We start from the raw sequence: 15678 nt of genomic DNA on the forward strand, positions 1-15678 counted from the left end.
ATTTTTGATGTGCAATTACTCTTATTATGCAGGCAAACATCAAAGGGGCGGGGAGGGAAGGACAAATGAAATGGTTTATGGTAGAAAAAAGGCATTTGGGCTTTCCTTACCTCTCAAAAATACCAGAGGCTCAGCCAGGGGATTAGAGTATGCAGTACATTTCCTCAGCCCAACATCACTCACTTATAGTTTTGTTGTTTCCTCCCATTCAACCAATTTCTTAGCCACCTCGAAACTGAAAGACGCAGTGCCTATAGCTTTGTATATCACCCTTTCATTTGGAACTTTATTAAAGGCTTTTTGCAAGTTTAGGCCCACCGTATGATAGGACCTCCCAAGGTCCTCATAGGATGTCACTTTCTCAAAAAGAACAATATTGGCTGGAAAGCATCTGTACCTCCTGAAGTTACATTGGTTGCCATTTAATGGGCTATTTAAAGAAATGTGGAATAATACTCATTAATTACAGGTTATTTTGTCTTCTGAGTTCACACAAGTCTGCTGCAATCTTCTGAGGTTTGTTCTGGCAATGGTGTTCTCGATGTGGAGATGCCGGCGTTGGACTGGGGTAAACACAGTAAGAAGTTTAACAACACCAGGTTAAAGTCCAACAGGTTTATTTGGTAGCAAAAGCCACACAAGCTTTCGGAGCTGCAAGCCCCTTCTTCAGGTGAGTGGGAATTCTGTTCACAAACAGAGCATATAAAGACACAAACTCAATTTACATGAATAATGGTTGGAATACGAATACTTACAACTAATCAAGTCTTTAAGAAACAAAACAACATGAGTGGAGAGAGCATCAAGACAGGCTAAAAAGATGTGTATTGTCTCCAGACAAGACAGCCAGTGAAACTCTGTGGGGGTTCCGCACACACGAGGACGGCCTCAACCGGGATATTGGGTTCATGTCACATTATTTGTAACCCCCACAGAGTTTCACTGGCTGTCTTGTCTGGAGACAATACACATCTTTTTAGCCTGTCTTGATGCTCTCTCCACTCATGTTGTTTTGTTTCTTAAAGACTTGATTAGTTGTAAGTATTCGCATTCCAACCATTATTCATGTAAATTGAGTTTGTGTCTTTATATGCTCTGTTTGTGAACAGAATTCCCACTCACCTGAAGAAGGGGCTTGCAGCTCCGAAAGCTTGTGTGGCTTTTGCTACCAAATAAACCTGTTGGACTTTAACCTGGTGTTGTTAAACTTCTTAATGGTGTTCTCATCAGAGATTCTTTAAGTTGGTTTATTAATGTAGCAAAATTCACCCAAGAAGTCTTTCTCCTTGATAATCTTGCTGATGATTGGTCACTATAAGATTGCTAGTTCCTTGCTTTTTATCAGTTGCTGACATACATTGTGGATTCTATCAAGAACGATGCTTCATTGTTGCAGAAAGTGCAGTGTTGTTCTGGAACACTAACATTCATTACTGAGAGTTCAGTAAAGTACAGTATCAATGCATCAGCCACACTTTGAATATACTAAAGGAACCCATCTTTAGCAAACTTGATATCCATTTTAAGTTTCTGCCTGCAAATTCTTTGATCTTGTATTAGCAAATCTCTCCAGATGTTAGCTTCTTGCCTTTATTGTTTCAACATATGTTTATATCTCAATATCAGTAGCTGATCATTCTGTATTTTCACTCAGCTTCTTGGACACAGTTTCTGTTACAATTAAGTTTTTCCCTGGGACATATTTCCTTTTACAAATGATACTGTTACATTACATCATTTAGCATGTTCAGCAGCTTCATCAATAGTCCCAGCTTATTATATTCTCTTGCATTTTTAGAAAGTATTGACATTGGAACCTCTTAAAGTATATTCATAGTATAAGGGAAGACATCATCCACAATCTTTACAGGCTCACACTTGAGCAGATCATTGTTTCCAATACACCAGCGTGGATTTCACTGTAATAATACAGTGAGGTTATCAGCATTGGTCATAATTACAGGATAAACATGACAGAAATGTCTGGCGTCCACATGTACAGTTAAATGCAGAAATCCAGAAGTTGCCACATCTGGAAACACATGCTGGTCCTCAGTCCATGAGAAATGATGACATGTAGCTTTAAAGAGGTGTATCTTGAATGACTGCCAATCATTACCCACCTCAACAGGATGTATTAGTCCTATAATTGTTGGTCAGTCTATGAGCAACAGTGATAGAAGTCAGATGTACCATGTTAAGCTCCCAGTGAACATAAGAACATAAGAACTAGGAGCAGGAGTAGGCCATCTGGCCCCTCGAGCCTGCTCCGCCATTCAATATGATCATGGCTGATATTTTCGTGGACTCAGCTCCACTTACCCGCCTGCTCACCATAACCCTTAATTCCTTTACTGTTCAAAAATTTATCTATCCTTGCCTTAAAAACATTCAATGAGGTAGCCTCAACTGCTTCACTGGGCAGGGAATTCCTTAGATTCACAACTCAGTCCTAAATCTGCTCCCCCTTATTTTGAGGCCATGCCCCCTAGTTTCACCTGCCAGTGGAAACAACTTCCCCGCTTCTATCTTATCTATTCCCTTCATAATCTTATATGTTCTATAAGATCTCCCCTCATTCTTCTGAATTCCAATGAGTATAGCCCCAGTCTACTCAGTCTCTCCTCATAAGCCAACCCTCTCAACTCCGGAGTCAACCTAGTGAATCTCCTCTGCACCCCCTCCAGTGCCAGTATATCCTTTCTCAAGAAAGGAGACCAAAACTGTACACAGTACTCCAGGTGTGGCCTCACCAGCATCTTATACAGCTGCAACATTACCTCGTTGTTTTTAAACTCCATCCCTCTAGAAATGAAGGACAAAATTCCATTTGTCTTCTTAATTACCTGCTGCACCTGCAAACCAACTCCTTGTGATTCTTGCACAAGGACACCCAAGTTCCTCTGCACAGCAGCATGCTGCAATTTTTTACCATTTAAATAATAGTCCATTTTGCTGTTATTCCTACCAAAATGGATGACCTCACATTTACCAGCATTGTACTCCATCTGTCAGACCATTGCCCACTCACTTAGACTATCTATATCCCTTTGCAGACTTTCAGCATCCTCTGCACACTTTGCTGTGACACTCATCTTAGTGTCATCTGTGAATTTTGACACACTACACTTGGTCCCCAATTCCAAATCATCTATGTAAATCGTAAACAATTGCGGTCCCAACACTGATCCCTGAGGCACACCACTAGTCACTGATTGCCAACCAGAAAAACACCCATTTACCCCCAATCTTTGCTTTCTGTTAGTTAGCCAATCCTCTACCCATGCTAATACATTACCCGTAACACCGTGCATCTTCATCTTATGTAGCAGTCTGTGGTGCGGCACCTTGTCAAATGCCTTCTGGAAATCCAGATACACCACATCCACAGGTTCCCCATTGTCCACTGCACATGTAATGTTTTAAAGAATTCCACCAAATTAGTCAAACATGACCTTTCCTTCATGAACCCATGCTGTGTCTTACCAATTGGACAATTTATATCCAAATGTCTCACTATTTCTTCCTTGATAATAAATTCAAGCATTTTCCCTATTATAGAAGTTAAGCTAACCAGCCTATAGTTATCCGCCTTTTGTCCATCTCCTTTTTTAAACAGTGGCATCACATTTGCTGTTTTCCAATCTGCGGGAACCACCCCAGAGTCCACCGAATTTTGGTAAATTACCACTAGTGCATTTGCTATTTCTCCCACCATCTCTTTTAGTATCCTGGGATGCATTCCATCAGGGCCAGGAGACTTGTTTATCTTTAGCCCCATTAACTTGCCCAACACTACCTCTTTCGTGATAGTGATAGTTTCTAGGTCCTCACCTGCCATAGTCTTCCAGTCATCAGTTTTTGGCATGTTATTTGTGTCTAATTGCGAAGGTCGACACAAAATACCTGTTCAATGCCTCAGCCATTTTCTCATTTCCAGTTATTACATCCCCCTTCTCATCCTCTAAAGGACCAATGTTTACTTTAGCCACTCTTTTGTGTTTTATATATTTGTAGAAACTTTTGCTATCTGTTTTTATATTCTGAGCTAGTTTACTCTCATAATCCATCTTACTTTTCTTTTTACAATCTTTTTCCATCTTTTTACAACACTATCTGTGTATGGTCTTATCTTAAAATAAAGAACCTGCATATGTTTCACCAATTCCTGCATGTAATTGGTGCATTTATGTTGAAGAGAAAATATAACATTATCCATTGCTGTTCTGGAACACTGACAAACAATAATGGTGTCAAAACTAAAGAGCAAGGAGTGTAATGTATTCATATAAAACTGGGTAGGATTGTTGTTTTCTTGTGGCCCCACAATTCCTGCTGGGTCACTGTGCCACTGGAAGTGTGTTGCAGTGGGAATTCTGATCATTAACTCGTCCTGACACTGATCCGAACTCAAATCCCCCCAGTGATCGAGTTATTGGCATAAAGGGGACAGGCACCATGCCATTTTTGATCTTTCCTGAACATCTGCTCCATGTGCTGCCAGGAATTTCAGCTTCGTTTGCATCTCTATCAATGGGATAATGGGCAGGCTCATAGGTTAGAAAACTGTAAGACTTTCAAATATGTGCTAGTTTTAAACTTGCAGCTTTCCTATTGGAAATCAATCATTCTGGGATTGAATGGATTTGGGAAAGCAGCATTCTAGAATCCACTTCTGCTATATTATCTTATGTGTAATTATATGCAGGCATACTTTCTGTGGTATGACAGAGAGCAGAACAGAGATTATCCCACCTACTCTTCTCCACTTCTGACGTTAAACGTGGGTGGGCACAGAAAGTGCAGAACTAGATTCTAACTGAAATTTCTTTTCACAGCTCATAAATTGGGAGAGAATTTGCTGTCAAAATAATAGTGAGGTTAATGATGTGAGCCCATACTTATATATAAATAGTACAGCAACTTCAAGCAAGGAGCAGAATGTGAAGTTAAATGAAAATATCCAAGAGTTGCTATCTGAGATTCACTAATCTGCTGTTAGCTTCTTGTAAACCTTAACTCACTGTCTACCTCATCACTAACTTACACTGAATGTCATAAATCTTCTATATTTGCATGCTACATTATAATGAAACTCACTGAGATATTCAGAACTAGTTATTAGTAGTGCATATATCCTTTTAACATTAATTGTTAATCAACCTCTCTGGCACTGAAAATTAATTATGAACTATGATAGTAAGCATTATAATTCTTCCAGGTTTTGAAATTTTTGGAGATTTAAAAATAAGTATCGAATTGTACAATTTACTTTTTCCTTTTTCTAATTCTCTTTCTGTACCTGATCTAATGTTAAATTTACCATCTTTAAATCACCATCCTTCTCAGTCCTTAATCAGTCAAAATCACCTTCTCAGTCCAAAGATGTGCGGGTTAGGTTGATTGGCCATGCTAAAATTGCCCCTTAGTGTCCTGAGATGCATAGGTTAGAGGGATTAGTGGGTAAAATATGTAGGGATATGGGGGTAGGGCCTGGGTGGGATTGTGGTCGGTGCAGACTCGATGGGCCGAATGGCCTCTTTCTGTAGTGTAGGGTTTCTATGATTGATTTCTATGATTAATTGTTGATTCCCAATCCTTAAATCTAACTGGTTAAAGGATACCCTGTTGATTGCACTGTTTAGATGTTCTATTTCACTCACTGCAGTACTTAACAGCTCAACTTTCAGCAACATTACAAGCAAATGTTTTTGAATTTAAGCATACAAGGATAATCCCAATTAATGGAAAATGCTGTGAGATGTCTTGCTACAGGAAATTTTGATTTTCTGTGGGTTTAAAGGAATTTGTAATTTGGGACTCAAGCATTGGTTTTACCTGCAAGTATTGGGAAGAAATGATAATCAGGTTTTGAGAGAAATGTTTGTTCTAAATGAAACAATGTTCAGATGATGGGCTAGCTTTGTGTCTGATCTGAAGTATTGGAAGATGACCAACTGTCTTGGATTTTCCAGCATAATCCCATAATTAGGATTCCTGTCCTGAGTGTGGGCTTCCTGGGGTACCATTTGTCCCAGATTCCTCCAGCAGCGAGTGAGGAGGCTGCTCAGAGTATACGTGCATGTACATTGTGTTGCTGTACATGCACAGTCCGGGTCCAGCACAGTGCCCAAGCGCAGACACTCAGCCACGAGGGAGCAGCAGCATTGGTCTGCACTTTCCTATTGAGTTGTCTGGTTTTGGCAAGTGGGTGGGAGTCCGAAGACGGTTTCCAGCAGCAGGATAGAGGGCTCCAGTGGTGGCAGTGGCAACTCTTAAGCCTTACTTGGTAGGAGGGGTGCAGTGGAAAATCCAATTCCAAAATCGGGATGGTGGTAGTGATATCAATGATACTCTTGAGGCCTGAGTCCAGGGCGGGTTCAGTTCTGCCAGGTCCAAATAGCTCTGGCAGGCTTGGGGAAGTAAGCTCCTAGAAGATCTGAAGGGGAAGGGAGTGGTTTGGGCAAGTCTGAGGGGATCACAAGAAGACCTGATTTTGATTGGGGGGGGAATGGGGGAGTTCTAGGTGTGTCTGATTTTGAGGGAAGTCTGGGCAGACCTGAGGGGATGGTGGGCGGGTGACCCGGGCAGTCCTGAGGGGGTGGGAGGGAGGCCTGGGCAGACCTGAGGGGATGGTGGGAGGGAGGTCCAAGCAGGCCTAGAGGATCTGGTAGGCCTCAGGCAGAAGGAAGCTCCAGGAGGCCAAAGGAGTCCAGGCAGGCCTGAGGTGGGTGGGGATGGGGGTGAATAGGCCTGAAGGGGTCTGGTAAGCCTGATTTTCAAGGGGGTGGTCCATTTCCGGGGGGGGGGGGGAGAGGGGAGCGACTGAGGTTAGGTGTCCAGGTTGGCTGCTCCCAGGATATACTCAGCAGCCACCCACTCTAGTGTCTATTATTTCTCCCCCAGTAGTTGGTCACTTGCACACAGATTCTTATTACATCTTCATGTTGAAGGATGAATCCACCCTGCCCACAACTGGGGTCCAGGCCTGAAATGTTAATCATTTGTTTTTGCTCCTTCCATAGATACCCAGCGATGTGTTTCTGTTTTTAAAAATACTAATCATTGGAATTAACGACATTAAAATTAGGGAAGTCTTGGATTCAAGGCCTAAATGCAAGCTTTGGGTAACAGAGACAAGGGCAGTGCAGCAAGAGTTGAGTGCGCATGGGCAGCACAAGTTGCGACGTGGTTTCAGTTGGAGCAGAGAGTGGGAAATGGCCTCGGCTGAGCTGCGGAAAGAGCTGGAGGAGTATCTGAAAGGGCTGAATATCGACACCGTGTGTGAGGAACACCCAGAGGTGAGAAGCAGGAGAGCCGCTGCCTCCCGGAGCGCCAGCTGCTCAAGGGGAACACTTTACACTTATTCAAATCAAAGGGAACGCGCTGCACTGCAACCTCTTCAAACACTTGTTCATGGGTCCCGCGATCTTCAAAATTATGTAGCTTTTCTTGTTAATGCAGTGAATTCAAGGGAAACTATTGTGCCGAGTGTTTAGAATGCGGAACTTGCTATTGTGAGGAGATGAGGTGAACAGGATAGATACATTTTAAGGAGAAGTTAGATGAAAAAGAAAGGAATATTTGATGGCATTGGGTAAAGGGGGATAGCTAGGAGAATGCTTGTGTGGAGCATAAACATCGATATGGACATGTTGGCCTATTTCTGTTCATTTGTGACACATTTAACTATGTTATTAACTGGCATCAGCTTGATTGGGCTTAACAGATGTCATAAAGTACTCATATCAACTTGTTCAGTATTCTATTCACAAGTATTTTTCCTAGTATCCCTTTCCTGAATGCCAGCAGCCAAAGAATGCAGGAGGGTATGTAATATTCCCCAAAAGGCAGATAACCAATCACTGGAGTAACATTTCCACATATGCCATGGCTGTATTTTGTAAGTGAATTTCTTGTTGTTGCATGTTGTTTTAAAGTGACACTTTCCACTTTATGGAAAAATCCACATCCATAAAGTGAGAACAAATTATTCAGATAAGAAAGCATGGTGGATTTGCCGTGGTTCCCCGTGGACGGCAAGAAGAGTTTGTCAATCAGAATAGAGAGTCTGAGTCTTGATCTTCCAGGCAGCAAGGCTTTATTTGCTAATACAAGTCAACAAAGCCGGGATTTCCGGATGAATCCAAAGAACCAGCGCACTTACAGCCATTTTTATACATTTGTTAGCTTCATACCTCATCATTCTTATCTCACAGTCAAGGCTATTCTTGCAGACCCCAAGGCCACTTTTCGTTAGCCACCATGGTTTACTAGACCTATGTTATCTGCCTTTTCTCTGATTGGTCACCAATGAATATGCTATGATATCATTGTGGTTCCATCTTGCCTTCCTATCTGAAGTTTATTATCTAATCAGCCAAGGTTGTTGTTTGTTCAACCATTGTGGGGCATCCTGCTATGCCAAGACTTTTTAAAAGATGTGTGTTTCTTAGGTTTTAGGAAATTACTTTCAGCTTCTGTGTGTTTGCTTGACTTCTTTTAGCCTTCATGTTCATTCATGTGAGTATCTATGTGTACTGGCCTGGTAAGGTATTGTGCACTTAAAAGGGTACAAGTGTATGCTTAATAAAATATGTGATGATACATGAGAACTTCTTAGGTAGTGATTATCTCTTCTATGTTAATTATTATCTCCTACTTGCCCTAATAATTATTCCTTCCAATATATGTTGTCTTAATGATTATTCCTTACAGATTCTCAATATAAACACCAGTTGAAGAAGTTTTGCTTGAAAAATCAAAATTTACAACCTGGTGAATCTGGGATCCACTGATCAAGTTGCAGCAAAAAAAACTTATTGTTCATCAAAAAGTCACTGCAAAAGTTAGACAATATTCTGGCTGTCTTCAGTATTGAAGAATGAATGACAACCTATTGTCTGCGATTAACAGTTTAATAAATAATAATGGGCCTGACCTGGTTTTTACTGTAATTGGGGAAAAGTAGATGCCACTTCTGATTGCATTGCTGATTGTTTGAAGTAGGCTGTCATGTCCTTTCTTGAGAATGAATTTAAACTGTCATGGGTTGATATATTTTTCTGTGTAATTCAACTTATGTGGCTTGTACCATACCTGTGTACAGTTAAATATAAAATTGCAGCAATTTGTATTTTTAATGGCATCTCAAAATTTGTGTATTGTACAGTAAAGTCAGCCATGACTTTAAACCACAACTACTGTTATGGGAGCATACTCATTTTTACCAAATGCTCATCATCTAGGCTCGACTGAAGAAGTATTTGAAAGCCAGTTACTCATTAAAGTAAAACAAATCAATGTGAGATTCTTAGGAGGGTAAGTACATTGAAAGCTCTCCTCCTACCCATCAAAATTTCCTTTCAATATTAGTGTTAAAAATAACTTATTTATAAAGTGCCATTAAAGTAATGAAATATCTCAGGCACTTCTCAGGAGTGTTATTAAAGAAAGTATGATACCAAGCCACATAAGGAAATATTAGATCAGATTATCAAAAACTCGGTCGAAAAAGAAGGCTTTAAGAAATGTCTTAAAAGAAGCAAGCACAGTAAAGCAATATGGGAGGGAATTCCAAGCTTAGGGTCTAACTGAAGGCACAGCCACTAAGGGATGGAGCAATTATGATTTGGAAATGCGCAAGAGCCCAGAATTAAAGGAATGCAGTGCAGATATCTCAGAGTTGTGAGGCTGAAGATGGGGAGGTGCAAGGCCATGGGGAGATTTGAAAACAAGGATGCGAATTTTAAACTCAAGTGGTTGCTTGACTGGGAGCCAATGAAGGTCAGCAAGCACAGAGAAGGGAACGTAACTTGCTGTGCACAGCAAGGATTGGGGTGCCGTTAGGTTTATGGAGGGTGGAATGTGGGAGACTAGCCAGGAGGGTGTTGGAGTACTTGAGTCTCGAGGTAATGAAAGCATGGCTGAGGGTTTCAGCAGCAGATGAGCTGAGATGGGGACAAACTTTAGCGATATTACAGAGGTGGAAATAGGTGGTCTTAGAGATGATCAGAAGTTCATCTCAGGATCAACTGTAACGGTTGCAAAAAAACTGGCTTAATTTCAGGTTGCTGCCAGGGAAGGAGATGGAGTAAGTATTTAGGAAATGAAGTTTGAATTATAGAATCCCTACAGTGCAGCAGGAGGCCATTCGGCCCATTGAGTCTGCACTGATTCTTTGAGAGAGAATCTTACGCAGGCCCTATTCCTGCAACCCCATGTATTTACTCTACTAATCCCCCTAACATACACATCTTGGGACATTACGGGGCAATTTAGCATGGCCAATCCACCTAACCTGCACATCTTTGGACTGTGGGAGGAAACCGGAGCACCCAGAGGAAACCCTTGCAGACACTGGGAGAACATGCAAACTCCACACAGACAGTGACTCAAGGCCGGAATTGAACCTGGGTTCCTGACACTGTGAGGCAACACTGCTAACCACTGTGCCACCATGCTGCCCTATAGTTTCGATTAAAATGCTGAACATTACTGAAAAGATTAAATTAAACTATCTCATTTTGCTGTGGCATTTCTACAGTCAGAGAATACATTCTCTTAATTTTTCTGTTGCTCTTGTTTTGCTGGTTGTGTGTCAACTTTTCTGCTGGTCTCTTTTGCATTTCCTGCTTCTTTCTCTTTAAACTTTGTTTGCTTCTAACTGCCCTCTTCACCATGTCTCTTGTTTTCTTTCCTTTTGGGAGGGTGATGTAGCAGGGAAAGTTACCACTGAGAATGGCAGGCTGCATTAGTCTTTCGAAAATGTGGCCTGCAACTACAGACAGTCCCCTCCTGCCCCATGCTACCTCGCTTCCAACCTACCTATTTGCCTTCTATTGATGCTCTTTATGTGAGTGTTATGCTGGTGACTTTAAATTTTGAAAAGCATCTGATAAACTGCAGCAGTTCATTTAGTTAAATGACACTCAGCAAGCAGCATATGCTCAGAAGCACCTGAGGCCCTCGAGTAAAAGGATGAATGAAAGCATTAAAAGTCAAAAGTCATGGCACTTTTTATTTCACACAAAATAATTAGGAACAGGAATAGGCCATTCAGCCCCTCACGTTTACTGCACCATTTGATAAGATTATGGCTGATCTAATTATGGCCTCAACTCCATTTTCCTGACTCCCCTCCATAAACCTTGACTCCCTTGTCAAGCAAAAAATCTGTAACTCATGCTTGATAAATGACCCAGCATCCACTGTTCTCTGGGGAAGAAAACTCCCCCGACTAATGATCTGCTGAGAGAAAAGATATCTCCTCATCTCAGTCTTAAATGGGAGACCCTTTATTTTTAAACAATGTCTCCTGGTTCTAGACCTCTCCACAGAGGAAGCATCCTTTCAGCACCTACCCTGTCAAATCCTATCTTGTATGTTTCAATAAAATCACACCTCATTCTTCTAAACTCTAATGTGTTCAACCTGCTCAACCTTTCCTCATAAGCTCATTCCTTCATCCCAGGAATCAGTCAAGGGAAATTCATTCTCTGCAGGTGGATGAGATTGGTATGGCTGGCATTTATTGCCCATCCCTAGTTGCCCTAAGAAGGTGGTGGTGGACCACTTTCTTGAATGACAGCTGCATAAAGTTTATAGCACAGGCCACGTGACCCAGCTGATCCGTGCCAGTGCATGCATCTTTGTCATGATGTGATACAACTGAATAGCTTGCAAGGCCACTTCAGAGGGTAGTTCAGAATCAATCACAATGGTGTGTGGGATTGGAGTCACACCCAGCCAATCTGGGTAAGGATGGCAAATCAAACCAGTGGGATTCTACATCAATCTGACAGAATTAGAGTGATTTTTACCGATACAAACTTCTTCTTTCTAGATCTTTTAAAATGTAATTCAAATTCTCAAATTGCCATGGTGGGATTTTTAATTCATATTCTGTTAATTATTAATCCAGTAACATAATCACTCATTCTAATCTATATTAAAAGGCATTTGAGGTTTCAGTCACTGAGAGCAAATGGTGGCAATATTTTTTTCTGAAAGATTTTGAGTGATTTGCAGGCAAAGGATAATATAGCGCCACGTTGTGTTGGTACAGGGAATCACGATAAACCAGAGATGAGATTAACACTGGAAATCTGAGTGCATTGTCACCTACAGGAATTGCAGCGGAATGTAACAGACTCTTTCCTAGTGGAATTTCCACATGTAGTGATTACATAGCATTTTCAAGGGACCATACAAGAATTCTAAGATAATATTGGTTGATCTTCCCAGCAGTGCGCATGGGGATTCAAGAGCAATTGTATCCTTCAGGTGAAGTAGGTTCAGGACAAGTGAGTATTGGACGAGAGTTCACAATTTTAAAATTTCTACATTTTATTCTTCTTTATATATTTCCTTTTATAAATTAACGTGTCAACATATATAATGGAAACTTGTCATGCTGTAATTAGAAAGATAGAAAATAGGAGCAGGAGGAAGCCATTTGGCCCTTCGAGCCTGCTCTGCCGTTCATTATGATCATGGCTGATCATCCAACTCAATAGCCTGATCCCGCTTTCGCCTCAAGTGCTATATCTAACTGCTTCTTGAAAACATACAATGTTTTGGACTGAACTACTTTCTGTGGTAGTGAATTCCACAGGCTGACTACTCTCTGGGTGAAGAAATTTCTCCTCATCTCTGTCCTAAACAGTCTACCCTGTATCCTCAGATTGTGACCCCTGGTTCTGGACACCCCACACCATCGGGAACATTCTTCTTGTCTAGTTCTGTTAAAGATTTTATAGGTTTCTGTGCAATCCTTCATTCTTCTGAACTCCAGCAAATACAATCCTAACCGACTCAATCTCTCCTCATACATCAGTACTGCCATCCCAGTAATCAGTCGGATAAACCTTCTCTGCACTGCCTTTAGAGCAATCTTCCTCAGATAACGAGACCAGAACTGCACACAGTATTCCAGGTGTAGCCTCCCAAGGCCATATATAATTGCATCAAGACATCCCTGCCCCTGTATTTGAATCTTCTCGCTATGAAGGCCAACATACCATGAGCCTTTTTTACTGCCTGCTGCACCTGCATGCTTACCTTCAGTGACTGGTGTACGAGGACCCCCAGGTCTTGTTGCACATTCCTCTCTCCTAATTTATGGTCATTTAGCTAATAATCTGCCCTCCTGTTTCTGCTACTGATGTGGATAACCTCACATTTAATCAAATTATACTGCATCTGCCATTCATTTGCCCACTCACTCAACTTGTCTAAACCACACTGAAGGACCTCTGCATCCTCCTCACAGCTCATCCTCCTATCCAGCTTTGTATCATCTGCAAATTTGGAGATATTGCATTTAGTTCCCTCATCTAAATCATTAATATATATATAGTGAAGAGATGGGATCCCAGCAATGATCCCTTCCAAACCCCACTAGTCACTGCCTGCCAGTTGGAAAAAGACCCGTTTATTCTTACTTTGTTTCCTGTCTGCCATTTTCTATCCATCTTAATACACTATCCCAATACACAATACCACCTCGATATACCAATTGCACTCTCTTTCCAACCCCTCCATTAGAATAAGTATGTCATTACAGTTAACAGGTTTATTTAGGCTATTTCCATTATAAAAATATATTGGAAATTGGATGACAGAAGGTGAGTGCAAACAATTAATTCATTGGCTTCCCTGTAGAACTATTTGGTTTATAAATTTGAATGTTATATCCCTCAAAACTTAAATTATTTTTAATTTTAAATTTTTTTTGTAGGTATTCACAGTTGAAGCCATGATGCCTTATGTACAACACCTTAAAGGGGCACACAGTAAGAATTTGTTTCTCAAAGACAAGAAGAAAAAGAGCTTATGGTTGGTGACAGTTTTACACAACAGACAAGTCAACTTGAATGACCTAGCGAAGAAGCTGGGGTGTGGAAGTGGAAATCTGCGCTTTGCAGATGAAGGGATAATGCTGGAAAAACTGAAAGTTGGTCAAGGTTGCGCAACACCACTTGCTTTGTTTTGTGATAAACAAGGGGATGTAAAATTTGTTTTGGATTCAAACTTTGTGGATGGAGGACATGAGAGACTCTATTTTCATCCAATGATTAATTCAGCCACTATGGGTATTAAGCCTGTAGACTTTTTGCATTTTGTAAAGGAAACAGGTCATGAACCTACAATTCTAAATTTTGATTAAAAATAGAGACAAAAGTTTAGATAAACAGACTTGCATCTAATTTTTACAGTAACATGTTTGAAATTGGCATTGTGGTAAATACTTCCTCTAAATGTTTTAAAAACTTTAGCCTGGGCTCCCATCATTGTAATGGAAGAGTATCATCATCTCAAAATGTATTGATTACCTGCTATATAATGTCTTTTACCACCAATTATTTAAATATCTGGAAAGAATTGCTTACAACAAACTTGAAACACAATTTCTGCTCCAAAATCAGAAAGCATCTTCTAGTGTGTCACTGTGACAGTTTTCCATTTTCCACAATATTCAACTTGGAGATTCCTGATTGAGAGGACCAGATTTTCATGGTCCCAATTGGGACCAAATGGAGGTAGGACTAAAGAAAAGAGGCCACTACTAATGGATTTATCATCCACAAAATAGCATTGGACAACTGAATTTCTATAACTAATAAATTCCTGTTCCTCAACTCAGATTGATGATTGAATTTACACTCGTGAAGAAGCCTCACCATTCCAGTTTGTTCAGTGACATTTCCCTTTTGACATTATATAGCATTCACTTGATCATCTTCCACTTCTTATTCCATGTACCATAGCAAACGGGATCAAGCTGAGTATTCTAGTCATTTCCAATCTTAAAACATATTTTATAGGTATTATCCATTGACGTTCACAGTATATTTAATGTAAATACAGTTTTAAAAAAAAAATCACTGCAAAATCTTATTGCATCAATTCAACCAGACAAGAAAATCTGCTGATTATCACCCACCAACATTCTTCAACTGATGAATCATTATGTCTCCATGTTGAACATGGAGAGGTGTTGAGGGTACTCTGAATGGCGACTCCACTGTCAAATACCAAGAGTGACTTGGTAACATCACTAAGTAGGCAGAGTCCTGAGGGACATCATTGACTAACTGGGTCTGTGGCAGGTGGTGATAGAACCAAAACGAGGGAAAAAACAATCATCTTCACTAATTTACCTGTTGCAAATTCATCAGTCCATGATAGTATTGGTAGGAGTGAGCATTATATAGTCCTTGTGCAGACAAAATCCTTTCGCACTGGGTGTCCTACCCTCCACTGTGATATTTGCCTCTATCATTATGCTAAATGGGCTAGATTCATAACAGATTAAGCAGCTCAAACCTGGGTATTTGTGAGGTAGTGCAAGCTATCAGCAATGACAAAATTGTATCCACAGTCTGTAAGCTCATGGCCTGGCGTATCCCCTTGCAATACCATTACCACCAAGCCAAGTGATCAGCCATTATTTATTGAGGAGTGTAAGAATACATATCAGAAGTAGCATCAGGTATACCTAAAAATGATGCAATAAGCTGGTGATTTTTTAACACAGGACAAATATGCTAAACAACAGAAGCAGCATGTATATACAGAACTAAGTGATTGTGAGACGAACGACTCTGCAGTCCTATCACATACCATTGTTAATGGTGGTAGACAATTGAGCAACTAATCAGAGAAGAAGGCTCC

At 40.7% G+C, this 15678-nt stretch overlaps 1 protein-coding gene across 1 annotated transcript; it reads left to right on the plus strand.

Annotated features, from left to right (window-relative positions):
- Window positions 1-7162: 7162 nt before the first annotated feature.
- Window positions 7163-14195, plus strand: prorsd1 (prolyl-tRNA synthetase domain containing 1). Its single transcript, XM_078229884.1, has 2 exons — window positions 7163-7301; window positions 13742-14195. The coding sequence occupies exons 1-2, from the start codon at window positions 7218-7220 to the stop codon at window positions 14168-14170; spliced, it is 513 nt and encodes a 170-aa protein (XP_078086010.1). The 5' UTR covers window positions 7163-7217; the 3' UTR covers window positions 14171-14195.
- Window positions 14196-15678: the final 1483 nt, after the last annotated feature.

The sequence above is a fragment of the Mustelus asterias genome, chromosome 15 (genome assembly GCF_964213995.1).
Source record: "Mustelus asterias chromosome 15, sMusAst1.hap1.1, whole genome shotgun sequence".
In the NCBI taxonomy this organism is placed as follows: Eukaryota; Metazoa; Chordata; class Chondrichthyes; order Carcharhiniformes; family Triakidae; genus Mustelus; species Mustelus asterias.